This window comes from Hemitrygon akajei, chromosome 14, assembly GCF_048418815.1.
Source record: "Hemitrygon akajei chromosome 14, sHemAka1.3, whole genome shotgun sequence".
In the NCBI taxonomy this organism is placed as follows: Eukaryota; Metazoa; Chordata; class Chondrichthyes; order Myliobatiformes; family Dasyatidae; genus Hemitrygon; species Hemitrygon akajei.
The window spans coordinates 87,637,875-87,652,475 of record NC_133137.1 but is presented as its reverse complement, the minus strand read 5'-3'; the positions used below and the strand labels follow the sequence as shown (position 1 = coordinate 87,652,475).

The 14,601-nt window shown below is 40.1% G+C and overlaps 1 protein-coding gene across 1 annotated transcript in view; it reads right to left on the bottom strand.

Moving 5' to 3' along the window:
- kin (Kin17 DNA and RNA binding protein) overlaps window positions 1–14,530 on the bottom strand; it is a 39,672-nt gene extending 25,142 nt beyond the window's left edge. Inside the window, exons 1-2 of the mRNA XM_073066525.1 lie at window positions 14,210–14,530; window positions 5,715–5,809 (exon numbers count right to left, since the gene is read on the bottom strand). Coding sequence (XP_072922626.1) covers window positions 5,715–5,809; window positions 14,210–14,323 — 209 coding nt within the window. The 5' untranslated portion in view covers window positions 14,324–14,530. The remainder of the gene's footprint in view (window positions 1–5,714; window positions 5,810–14,209) is intronic.
- Between the last annotated feature and the right edge of the window lie 71 nt (window positions 14,531–14,601).

Below are 14,601 nucleotides of genomic sequence, written 5' to 3'. Positions count from 1 at the left end.
ATTAGGGGCATATTGCAAACAAATGTTAAACAATTTATTTTAAAAATCTCAAGTTTTTCTGTATTTAATGCACAATTACTTTCTTTCCACTTTCCCTTCCTCCATTGGAGTTGCCACACTATCTAACAAGCACTCTTTCAAAGAAACATTCTAGATGTGGCATATCAGCACAAACTGATCACACTCGCCACTGACACAAGATGTTTCTGTAATCTTGTGCAATTTCTTTAGGTAGGAATTTGCTGTATTTTTTCTATATCCTGAGTGGTGAGATTACGTGCTCCACAATACAAAGGAATAACATGATGACCTGTTAATGGCAATTCCAGTAAAAAGGAAAGCAAGAGGCTGCAAAGAGTGGAGTCAGGTCCACACAGGCACAGCTATTCATTTGAAAGCATTTACAGTAGCTGCTGTCTCAAGAAGGCAGCATCTTTCAAGGACTCGCACATTCCAGGTCATGTCCTCTTCCTGCTGCTACCATTGGGCAGGAGGTACAGAACCCTGAAGTCCCACACTCACAGCTTCAGGAACAACTACTTTCCCACAACTGTCAGGCACTTGAACTGACCTGCACAACCCTAAACCTACCTCAGTAATAGAAAGCTGTAAGTTACCTCTTCCACTATAATGGACATTTTACTGATTTGTTCTATTGCTTACCTGTTTCTTTCTTCACTGTCTTGCATATATTATGTATAATTAAAGTACAACTTAAGTGCTGTGTTTTATTGTCTCAATCTATGTGCCTGCTGTTGCAAGCACGTTTTTTTTTATTGTACTTTTACCTCACCATACTTGCTCAAATAAACTCGACATGAGATGGAGGGACAAAGGAAAAATGTGCTTATCCGTCTCCATAGATGCTGCCTGACTTGATTGAGTTCCAGCAGCATTTTGTGCATATCCTGTTCATAAAACTGCTGAGAAAGCTGGCTTAGATGTAGGATATTTAGCACCTGGGGTCAAAGGCTTAGTCTTAGAAGCCAGAAGAAACATTTTTACCTAGACGGTGGTGAGTCTTGGGAATACTCTACCCAAGGGTTATGAAAACTCCCCCTGCAGAGGTTATTCAGGGAAAAGATTGATAGATCTTTGGATATTAAGGGAATCAAGGAAATGGGATAAATGCAGGAAGGTGGCACTGAAGTAAAAGATGAAGCAGGATCTCGGCATGGTTGAAGGGCAGTATTGCAATGTTTCACAATGGGATTAAGTGAAGGCATGGCGGGCTAGTTAGCCTCTAACGTTGTAATATTCCTCTAGAATAATAAACACAAATGCAAAAAACACATTATTAACCGAAGTGGTCCTTGCTCCTGTCATGTTTCCATAAGATCATAAGATATAGGAGCAGAATTTGGCCATTTGGCCCAGAGTCTGCTCTGGCTAATCCAATTTTCCTCTCAGCCCCAATTTCCTGCCTTCTCCCTATACCCCTTCAAGCCCTGACCAACCAAGATTCTATCAACTTCTGCCTTGAATATACATAATGACTTGGCCTCCACTGCTGCCTGTGGCCAAGAATTCCACAGATTCACCACTCTCTGGCTAAAGAAATTCTTCATCATCTCTGTTCTAAAAGGTCACCCCTCTGTTCTGAGATTGTGCCCTCTGGTCTTAGACTCTCCCACCATAGGAAACATCCTCTCCACATCCAAGCTATCAAGGCCTTTCACCATTCGATAAGCTTCAACGAGGTCAAACCCCATTTGTCTGAATTCCAGTAAATACAGGCTCAGAGCCATCAAACGCTCTTCACATGTCAAGCCATGCGATCCTGGAATCATTTTCGTGAGCCTCCTTTGAACCCTCTCCAGTTTCAACACATTCTTTTTAAGGGGCACAAAAGTGCTCACAATACTCCAAATGAGGCCTCTCCAATGCTTTATAAAGTCTTAACACTACATCCTTGCTTTTATATTCTATTCCTCTTGAAATGAATGCTAACATTGCATTTGCCTTCCTCACCACAGATTCACTGTCAATTAACCTTTAGGGAATCCTGCACAAGGACTCCCAAGTCCCTTTGCATCTCAGATTTTTGTATTTTCACTCCGTTTAGAAAATAGTCAACCCTTTCATTTCTTCTACCAAAGTGCATGACCGTACACTTCCCAACACTGTATTCCACCTGCCATTTCTTTGCCCATTCTCCTAATCGAAATCATTCTGCAGCCTACTTCCTCAAAACTTCCTCAGAACTACCTGCCCCTACACCTATCTTCACAGGGTCCGAAAACTTTGCAACAAAACCATCAATTCCATTATCCAAATCACTGATATATAATGTAACAACAACTAGTCCCAAAACAGACCCCTGTGGAACACCACTGGTCACTGACAGCCAACTACAAAACACTCCTTTTATCCCACTCTTTACCTCCTGCCAATCAGCCACTGTTTTATACATGCTAGATTCTTTCCTGCAATACCATGTTTGTTAAGCAGCCCCATATATGGCACCTTGTCAAAGGCCTTCTGAAAATCCAAGTACAAAACATCAACTGATTCTCCTTTGTCTATCCAGCTTGTTACTTCTTCAAAGAATTCCAGCAGATTTAGATTCTCCCTTGAGGAAACCATGCTGACTGTGGCCTATTTTATCATTTGCCTCCAAGTACCCTGAGACCTTATCCTTATTAACCAACTCCAACATCTTTCCAACTACTGAGCTTAGACTAACTGGCCTGTAGTTTCCTTTCTTCTGCCTCTCTCCCTTCTTGAAGAGTGGAATAACATTTGCAATTTTCCAGTCTTCCAGAACCATTCCAGAATCTAGTGATTCTTAGAAGATCATTACTAATGCCTCCATAATCTCTTCAACCACCTCTTTCAAAACTCTGGGGTTTACACCATCTGGTCCTGGCGACTTATCGACCTTCAGCCCTTTCAGTTTCCCAAGAACCTTCTCCCTAGTAATGGTAACCTCACACACTTCATGCCCCCCGACACCTGGAACTTCCACCACACTGCTAGTGTCTTCCACAATGAAGACTGATGCAAAATACTTATTCAGTTCATCCGCTATTTCATTGTCCCCCATTACTACCTCTCCAGAATTGTTTTCCAGTGATCCAATATCCACTCTCACCTCTTTTACACTTTAATCATCTGAGGAAACTTTTGGTATCCTCTTTAATATTATTGGCTAGCCTACTTTCATATTCCATCTTTACCTTCTTAATGACCTTTTTAGTTGCCTTCCAGTGGTTTTTAAAAGCTGCCCAATCCTCTAACCCCACAAATTTTTGCTCTGTTATATGCCCTCTCTTCAGCTTTTATGTTGGCATTAACTTCTCTTGTTCGCCACGGTTGTGTCATCTTTCTTTTAGAATAGTTCTTCCTCTTTGACATATCCAGTGCCCACCAAATTGCTTCCAGAAATTCCAGCCATTGCTGCTAGTGTTCTTTTCCAATCAATTCTGGCCAACTCTTCTTTCATGTCTCTGTATTTTCCTTTACTCCACTGTAATACTGATGTATCTGACTTTAGCTCCTTCTCAAATTTCAGGGTGAATTCAATCATATTATGATCACTTGTTCCCAAGGGTTCTTTTACCTGAAGCCCTCTAATCAATTCTGGTTCATTGCACAACAGCCAATCCAGAATAGCTGATCCTCTGGTGGGTTCAACCACGAACTGCTCTAAAAAGCCATTTTGTTGCCATTCTAGAAATTTCCCCTCCTGGAATCCAGCACAAACTTGATTTTCCCTATCTATGTGCATATTGACATCCCTTATGACTTGTCTAGAACACAGAACATTACAGCACAGAAACAGGCCTCTTGGCCGTTCTTGGCTGTGCCGAACCATTTTTCTGCCTAGTCTCACTGACCTGCACCTGGCCCATATCCCTGCATACACTTACGTTTCCATAGCACTCACATCATCCTCCTCTTTTGTTTCCTTTTTCTTCTTTCTAGGATGTGCATCTTGATCCTGGGAAGGTGTCATTGCCCTTTTGGCATGCATTTTCTATCTCCCATTGTAACTTGCTAGCCACATATTTACTACTGTTTGGGGGTCTGTATACAACTCTCAACAGGGTCTTTTTTTTTGCAGTTCCTTAGTTCTATCCACAATGTGTCAAAACCTTCTGACCCTATGTCACCTCTTCCTAATGATTTGATTTCATTTTTTGCCAACAGAACAACGATAGCCCCTCTAGCTTCTTGCCTATCCTTTCGATACATGCATCCTTGGACATTAAGCTCCCAGCTATGATTTTTCAGCCATGATTCAGTGATGCCTACAACATCACATCTGCCAATCTGTAATTGCGCAGCAAGTTCAAGTTTTGCAAGAGCTTTCACAACACTTCATCTTTCAACCCTGCCATGTGTTGTTAGTTCCTACAAATAGCTATTTAGCTTTATTTTAAATACAGCGGCACAAGTTGCTCGGATGAAAGTTTCTCAGAATTAAGCAACCACTATTCTAAACATATGGCTACAGGTTTTGCATTGTTCAAAAAAAAACACACTAACAAAATTAAAATAAAATCAGGTAATTTACTGCTAAATAAAATGTATACTCGCTTTCAAATAATCCTAATGATGTCAGAAAAATCCAATTGATTCCTTTGTTGGATTAACTATTCAGGCAAAATTTGTACATGCAAGAGATTCCGCAGATCCTGGAAATCTTGAGCAACATACATAAAACGTTAGAGGAACTCAGCAAGTCTACTGCTGATGAAGGGTCTTGGTCCCAAAACTTCCAGCTGCTTATTCCTCTCTGTAGATGCTAACTGACTTGCTGAGTCGCTCCAGCATTGTGTATGTTACACAATTAATGTTGCTTTCCTTTAAAAAAATTGTAACTTGATAAACCATTAAACCTTTGAAGACAGCTAATTACTAAAAATTACAAAGGCCAAAAAAAGAGTAATTTTCAGTTGTCCTTTTTAAGAAATGTTAAAGCTTATAGAAAACTGTATGCCTCATCGAAACAAGGGAAATTCGACCCTTGTTAAAAGGAAATTGAGAAACTGGACCGAAAAGAATAAAGGTTGATACTCATACTGTTGAATTTTATCAGCTACATTTTATTTAAAGGGAAGGGCAAAGGAACAAGACAAGAGCTATTTATGGAGCAGATAGCAAGTGACAGGAAGATATTTTGATCTGCTGGAGTTTCCTGGCTTTTTTTTTTAAACTCAAATTGGAAATTATTAGAAGCCTATTTCTTTGGAGCAGGTACATCAGCACAACAAGGCCAACTATAAGGGGTAGGTCATTTAGGACAGAGTTAAGGAAAAACTTCTTCTCCCAGAGAGTTGTGGGGGTCTGGAATGCACTGCCTCGGAAGGTAGTGGAGGCCAATTCTCTGGATGCTTTCAAGAAGGAGCTAGATAGGTATCTTATGGATAGGGGAATCAAGGGATATGGGGACAAGGCAGGAACCGGGTATTGATAGTAATTGATCAGCCATGATCTCAAAATGGCGATGCAGGCTCGAAGGGCCGAATGGTCTACTTCTGCACCTATTGTCTATTGTCTATTACATAATTAATTGATTGTGCTTTTTTTAACATTTGTTTTTTTAATTTTTTTTCACACAAAAAATCTATCAGATAATTAATTCTGAATTAACTATACACATCTTGTAAGCAACTTAAGTTTTAAAATTTTATAGATTGCTAAAAACTTAAAACAACTTTCAACCTTTGTTAGCAAAGTTTACATAAGCATTGAAACAGTGTACATACTCTGAAAAGTAATCCATAAATTGCTGTGGGTTCTCAGATGCCAGCAGAAGCTGTCGTTGGTGGGATTCCGATATGCAGTGACATTTAAAACCATTCTGAAATTCAACACAAATTATATCAGTGTACACAACATATTTTAGAAATATCACTAGCCATCTAACTTAACCCTCATTCTAATGAAGTTTCAGAGCAAAATATTAAAATAGATCATACATGTCTCAGGTTTTCTTTTGAAAGCATTCAACTCTCTGAAATAGTGGCTTGCAATATAGTCACACAAGGTCAATGGAGTTCTGAGGAGAAAATACAAGTCCCCGGTATCAACAATTATTCCCCGTTACTCAGTCCTTTCAAAACCAATATGAATTGTGTAATTCCCAAGTTGAAATATCTTCAGTCATTTGTTATCTTACAAAATGACAATCAAACCCTGAGTCAATTGAGATGTGCAACCTATGTGAGATGCTCATATCATTCTTGATTTATGCTGCACTTTATTTGGATATGTGTGGCAGTGGGTTTACAGTGACAAAAATTTGCCTAACAATATTCTGCGATTGTTTTCCTATGTGGAAAGATCCATTAATTAATCCCTATTAAATCAGTGTTTCACGTCACTGAGCATTTTACAGCATTTAATGTGTCACTTTACATTTATGCAGGTAAGTACTTCTCTATTCCTGCATTTGCGCTTACAATTTGCCACAACATTCAAACTGGATTTTTGATTTAACAAAATCAAAACTGACTCCAGTTTTCAATGCATCACTAATTGAAATGCTGCCTGATCTTCTGAATATTTCTAGAATCCGTGGAAAGAAAAACAGAGTTAAGGCTCCAGTTCAAAGTTCCTTTGCCAGAACTGGACAAGAAAGGAAACAAGTCCATTTATGTTACACAAAAGGTGAAGGAGGGATGATAAAGACAAAAAGGAATATCTCTAAAGACAAGATGAAAAAGAGAAACCACTGCCTGTGTAAAAGATAAAAAAGATAGAGATGGAAATCTTGTCTAAAAAAAAAGAGAAATTCACAAGTCAATATTCCTGGAAGTGACTGAATCGAACAGTAAATGAAAATCAAAGGAATCGGCAGGTGCTGGAAGTCTGAAATAGAAATAATAAATGTTTGAAAAACTTAACAAATCAGCCTATGTGGGAAAGGAATACAGAATAAACTTTTCGGTGGAAAAGCTCAGTGAAAATTAAAAGTGAGTTACTTTCCATAAAATAGCTAGACCCTCATCTGCTGTTTTTTTGCCATTTTCTGGGTGTTAACATCTCAGAGGACCTATCCTGGCCACAATAGATTGATGCAATCATGAAGAAGGTTCTACTTTGTTTGAAAATTTGGTAAAACACTTGCAAATTTCTATAGGTGTATGGTGGACAGCGCTCCAATTGGTTTCATCACTGCCTGGGATGGAGGCTCCAATGCACAGAGCAACAAGAAGCTGCAAAGGCTTTAGGCTCAGCCAGTTCCTTCACAGGCACACCCACCCCCACCAAGGACATCTTCAAAAGGAAGTTACTCAAGAAGGCAGTAACGACCCTCAAAACCAGGACATGTTCTCTTCTTCTTACCAACAGATTTCTGAGCATTCCATGAACGTCGCTTTGCCCTATATACTTCATAATTTATAATAGTTTTTAAAATTTTCGCACTGTACTGCTGCTGCAAAACAGCAAATGATAATAATCCCTAGTTTGATTCAATTAAGGTTTTGGTCAATGATAAACTATGCACCCCCCCCCCCCCCCTTAACCCCAATATGTAGGGGTTGTGAATTTTGTGATAGAAATTACTTCAATTATCAAGGAAAGTGGCTGGTCTCTTGTAACATTGGTATTGGTTTATGATTGTCATATGTACTGAGGTACAATGAAAAGTTTGTTTTGCATATTGTTCCTACAGATCAGTTCAGATGGTCCTACTTGGCTCATGTGGCATGAGCATTAGTTGCCACTTACCAGACCATGCTCAAGTATTACTCAGGTCTTGTTGCATAGACAGCTTCAAATACCAGTCTCATCAAAACAAGTTAAAATTGCACTTGCAAAACAGAAAACAACATTCAAGCAATTAATGGGTGAGTGCTGAGCTGGATGAACAGCTCACTTAAGGAAAGTGAAGCATCTTCAATAACCTCACCTTTCCAGGGTAGTGATCACCACAGGGCCACTTTCTGGTTTGCCATGCAGGAGGACACTTGCATATGGCCTCTCCTACACTACTGTGCCCGTAGCAATGCCTTCAAGTGGCATCCCTGTTTTTATTAACTATGCAACCGAGTGTCCAATAGTATGACTGGGTGGGTAGGCTAGGCTCATCAGCCTTGGCTGGCAGCCAGCCTAGGAAAAGGACAACTCAGATTCCAAACCCAAGTGGATGGGACTCAATAGCCTTGCCAGGCAATCTATCTAGGAGAAAGAAATCTCGGATTCTCAACCTACAGCCTTGCAGCCACCACAATCTTCACAGTTCACTGTGCCATTGTGGAACACTCCCCGGCCTGAAGAGCAGAATGCGTCTGCACGCACCAATCCTCACTATAAACCTATGCAGTGCAGGCAGGAAGAGAAGTCCTACAGGGATGGAGTTTTCCCCACCTGATTTTCGCAAGCAAAGAACCAGCCAACAATTTGAAGTTACTGGGAAGAAATTTGTGAAAACCACAATATTAAATAAATGCACCCAGAATTCCACTACTCAAATTTTGCTCCAATACATTAGAATTTCGTAAGCACAATTCCGCATCTACTTAACAAGCTGTAAAAATGATACAAAATGTCCCATTTTACTGGAGATACTTTTCAACTCTACCAAATGAAATTCCCCTTAACCTAAAAATACTTCTCTTCAACCATTGTGATTACCATCAAGAAATTATACCTCTAGCTGCAAACTGACTAGGTTGCTAACATTCTGAAATGCAGTCTCAAAGTAACAAAGCCTTGCTAAAAATTGCATTACTTAATTCAAGCAACAGAACTCTTAACAGGTTTGTTTCCAATATTAAAACTCACTTCATTATTATTTTCTTCTTTTCTAGTAATTCCTTTTCTGTTCAAGAAAGCTTTGACTCTTGCTGATGTTGGTTGCCCTCTGGTACACCAGAGAGAGAGAAAGTTTCTTCTGAGCTGGCAAACTTAGAACGAACAAAGGACAAACCAGCTCAGAGAATTTACAATCAAAGTCTGTGATAACCTGTCCAAACTCACAATATTTATCAAAATAATTAAGACAACAAGAAGCTGTTTTCTTGTGAAAGGATGCAGAGTAATTGTACTATTCTTTCATATTAGTCAGGGATTAAAAAGAATGCATCCTGGCCTTTTTGAGCTTAAAGTGAAAGGAGATAACAAACAAGCTTGCAGCATTCCAATTACAGCATATGACCGCTTATATTTATCTCTGAAGTTAGCAGATACTCAATGTTAATTAAAACACACAATAGCTAAAACAAATATGAAAGAATATCAGAAGGATTTTTTTCTTACTAAAGAGGTGAACAAAAAAAAAAGCATAAATCAATTTAAAAAACTGCATCTGGATTAATCACATCATGTGTTTCACCATTTAAGTCCGAAATCCTGGAGCAAAACAGACATGCAAGAGGATTAAAATAAAACAAAGCTCTGGAAAACAAAGCTCTCATCTTTGGAAGGAGCTGACATTTCATGACAATCATTGATGTACATATTAAAGGAGATGAAGCTGAAACTTGGAATCTTTTCTGCGTTATCAATTCTTTTAAGCCTAACACCTCTTCCGGAACTTTATGTGTTGCACTAAATTCCAGCATCTGCAGCTCTCACATCTCACTTTAATACTTCACTGCAAAGTTTCACCACGGTATGCTCACTTTGCAAGAAAACTTTTCCCTCCTCTCTTCAATGCAAAGGATCTCAATTCCAAACATCAACTGCTCATGCAGGGGTTCCCAACCTGGGATTCACGGACTCTCCAGTTAATGGTAATGCTTCATGGCATATTAAAAGGTTGGGAACCCCTGCTCTATAGTTACAGCCTGAATGAGTTCCTCCCAGTTAGTTTTTTTTTGTTCCATTATTTCTGAACAATAGTGATCCACAGTAAAATGCTACATGCACCCAGTGCTTCTGCTAAAAGTTAATGGTAAAACTTTTTGATGAAAGTAAACTAAAAATATGAATTCATGGGCACAGGACAGACTGTAGATGCTGGAATTCTGCAGCACTGCATGTAATATGCTGGAGGAAGTCAGTGGATCAGGCAGCATCTATGGAGGAAAATAAACAATTAAAATTTCAGGCCAAGACCTTTCTTCAGGACTGGAAAGAGGACAGAAGTCAGAAAAAAGGGTGGGGAGAGAGGAGGAATATGAGCTGGTAGGTGACAGGTGAATCCAGAAGGATGAAGGCAAGAAAGTGCGGGACGAGAGAAAAAGGAATGGATTGTGTATAAGATGATGAGAAGCATTGATCGTGTGGATAGTCAGAGGCTTTTTCCCAGGGCTGAAATGGTTGTCACTGGAATACACAGGTTTAAGGTGCTGGGGAGTAGGTACAGAGGAAATGTCAGGTTTAAGTTTTTTACTCAGAGAGTGGCGAGTGCATGGAATGCATTGCTGGCAACAGTGGTGGAGGTGGATACGATAGGGTCTTTTAAGAGACTTTTGGATAGGTACATGGACCTTAGAAAAATAGAGGGCTATAGGTAAGCCTAGTAATTTCTAAGGCAGGGACATATTCGGCACAACTTTGTGGGCCGAAGGGCCTGTATTGTGCTGTAGGGTTTCTATGTTGATTTGAGAAACTGGGAAGTGATTGGTGGAAGAGGCAAAGGGCTGCAGAAGGAATCAGAGTGGATGACTGACATAATCAAATACTGCACCCACTCCAAACATTCTCTCTTCCACCTTCTCCCATTGGGCAGAAGATACAAAAGCCTAAAAGCATGCACCACCAGATTCAAGGATGGCTTCTAACCCACTGTTACAAGACTACTGAACAGTTCGATTAATTGGACTCCTGACCTCAATCTACGTCGGTAAGACCTTGCAATTTATTGTCTATTGCATTTTAACTATAGCTCTAACACTTCATTGTTATTATTTTACCTTGTACTATCTCAATGCACTGATGGAATAAGTTGATCTGACAACTGAGATGATTAAAAAAATAGCTATCCAATAATGAGTGGGAATACCACACAAATGATAGGAATGACATCCAGTGTAATCCTGTCTTAGTAATACTGGAGTTTAGGAAAATCTGTGAGCTTCTGGGGGATCAAAGGGCAAGACAAAATCACTAGACTTTGTGGAGAAAAACTTGGTGGTATCCAGCTGTTCAGCAATCTACTACTGCTTTCCATTGTACTACTGGTCCACAATCCCTTATCTGAAATCCTTGGGGCAAGTTGCATTTCGGAATTCAGAATTTTTCAGATTTCAGAAAATTGATAATTATACTGATAATTAACCTGTCTTAGTGCGGATGGACTTTAGGACCCGGGGGAGCTCCGGGCCTACGCACATCCTCCGGTATACTTTAAATCATCTCTAGATTACTTATAATACCTATTACAATGTAAATGCTATGTAAATAGTTGTTATACTGTATTGTTTAGGGAATCATGACAAGAAAAAAAGTCTGTACATGCTCAAATGAGTGCTGGAGAGTGAACTTCCGTGTCTTTCCGATCTGCACTCTTTTACAAATACTATTACAGTTTATTTATACAGTAATATACTGATAAATTAAATAGTGGGATAATTATAGACCATAAATACACTAGTACATTTTATTCCCAACAAAAACATTGAATAAAACATAAAAATATACAGCTTCAAATGAACCGAATCATCATCCATTGTTAATGTTTTTCTAGGAAAGTAGCACCAGTACAAAGCTGTTTCATCAGCATTGTAAATTTGTTCAGGGCTAAGGTTTTCATCAGGTATTATCTTGGCAAATTCGTCAATGTAATTTTCAGCTGCTTCGTGATCAGCAAAAGCTTTTTCACCACAGATTTTCAGATATTTTACACCGTGACGCTTCTTAAATTTCTGCAGCCAACCCTCTGACTATTGACACTCACCTTCAATGCTCAGTTCTTCATGGTATATTCTAGGTTGTTTCATGATCAACATGCCATTCAGTGGCAAATGTTCACTTCTTCGTTGTCTAACCCACTCAATCAACACACAGTCAAGATCTTCATTTTTTGCCATATGCAGTGTTTTCCCATTTTTCCATTAGTTTATGGTCATCACTGTCACTATAAAACTTCAGTAACTTGTCTTTCTAACTTGTCGATCAAGCTTCTGCAATAACTCCACTTTCTGTGTTAATAATGATAGATGCTTCCTTCTCTTTTTCTCATTGTTACCCATAGGGGTATCTGCAGCTCTTTTTGACATTTTCACAGTGAAATTAAACACAAAGTCAACAGTGAACACAAAATAGCAGTGAACAGCAAATGCACGTATAACCAGTATGAACTCTGAGCCACAACTGATGTACGGCGGCCTCTGCTAGTGCTGCCACGTCACACCTGAGTGACGTCGGCTGTTGGTGCGCCAAACAAGCCTTGTTACGACACTCCCCACACTACATGAGAAAAACTTCGGTTTTCGGAGCTTTTCAGATTTCAGAATTTCGGACAAGGGATTGTGGACCTGTACTTCAGTACAGTGTTGTAAAGAAATTATCCATATAGTTGGAACATAAATCAAAGATTTTAACTGTACCTCATACAAAAAGCTGAAGAAACTCAGTAAACCAGCTGTATTTTGAGGCCCTCCAACGGTCGAGGTCAACCATGGATGTTGTGTCCTGGCGATCTATGAGATTCGCAAGCCAGGGCAGTATGATATGGAGAGCAAGCTGTTGCCCATACAGCACCCTCTCCCCTTCCATGCAGCTGATGAATCCAAAGGAACATCAGAGACTGTTAAGAGTTTTCTTTTGGGGGGGGGGGGCAGAAATAAACAGTCAACATTTTGGGCTAAGACCCTTCATCAAGCCCAATTTTTAAGAGCTCCACCAGCATTTTGTGTGAGCTGCTCAAGCTTTCCAGGATCTACAGAATCTCTTGGGTCACCGTACCTCAGTACATGTGACAATATAAACCAATTCCAATGTCAAAGTAAACTCGAAGTACATACAGTATAACTATACAAAATAATGACTGACAAACTAATGCACAAATTGTGCAAGTAAAACAAATATGGGACAACTATAAACCAATTCCAATTCCTCATAACTACCACACCCTGTGTAATACAGTGGATGGGTTGGCTGCCTCTGATCCCCTATGTGACAATAGTAAACCAACTCTTATTATTTATTACATCTATAAACTCGCTGACGATCCAACCATTGTTGGCAGAATCTCAGATGGTGACGAGAGCATACAAGAGCGAGATATACCAGCTAATTGAGTAGCGTCGCAGCAACAACCTTGCAATCAATGTCAGTATGACCAAAGAACTGATTGTGGATCTCAGAAAGAGTAAGATGAGGGATCCGAAGTGGAGAGAGTGAGCAATTCTAGCCTCCTGGGTGTTAATATCTCTGAGGACCTAACTGGTCCCAACATACTGATGCAGCTATAAAGAAGGCCAGACAGCAACTATATTTCATCAGGAGTTTGAAGAGCTTTGGTACACCACACAAAAACAGACAAATTTCTGCATATGTGCCATGGAGAGCATTCTAACTGGTTCCACCACCATATGGCATGGGATGGGGCAACTGCACAGTATCGAAGCAAGCTGTAGAATTGTGAATTTAGCCTACTCCATCATGGACACCAGCCTCCATAGTATCCAGAACATCTTCAAGAATCGGTGCCTCAAAAAGGCAGCATCCATCATTAAAGACCCCCATCACCCAAGACATGCCCTCTTCTCATTGTTACCGTTGGGAAGGAGGTACAGAAGCCTGAAGGCACAAACTCAGTGATTCAGGAACAGCTTCTTCTCCTCTGCCATCCGATTCCTAAATGGACATGGAACCTATGAACACGAACTCACCATGTTTTAATTTTTTTGCGCGTGGATTATATATGATAGTAATTCACATTTCTTGTATTATTATGCATAACATTGTACTGCTGACGCAAAGTTAACAAATTTCACGACATATGCCGGTGATATTAAAATATCACACACAAAATGTTGGTAGAACACAGCAGGCTGCTGTGTTCTACCAGCATTTTGCGTGTGTTGTTTGAATTTCCAGAATCTGCAGATTTCCTCGGGATATTAAAATATATTCGGATTCAAATAACACTGGAGAAATTAAAAACACGAGATTTTACAGACGCTGGCAATCGAGAGTAACACAAATGCTGGAGAATCTCGGCAGGTCAGGCAGCTGCTACAGAAAGGAATAAAGAACCAACTCCTTAATCAGGACTGGAGGGATCGACCGCCTGCGATCCCACGCAGTGCTTCCGTGAGAGCCGCTTCTCCTTCTAGGCCGCCTGGTTTTGTGTAAAACTCACCTCGTCCCGGCACTGCTTTTGACACATTTGGCAATACCAGCGCAGCTTTTGCAGCCCCTTGGATTTGATGCGGTTGGCGATTGCCTTGGGTGTGAGGAACTCGGCCTTGCCCATCCTGTCCGCTTCGATGAAACCACCGGCAGGGCTGGTACACACTCTGAGAGCTACGTCACCACACAGGTTCCGAAAGACGCAAAAACCCGGTGACGCTAGCTATTCATGCCAACAAATGTGTTTACGTCACCACGTTTCTCCTCCTAATGTCTCCGAGACAGACACCTTTACAAACGACACACATTCAGAAATCGCTCCCTCCCCCCAATATTATATCTTCACATCAAGAAAAAACCCTAACAAGTTAACCTTGGCGGTGAGAGAAAGAACATCGCTGA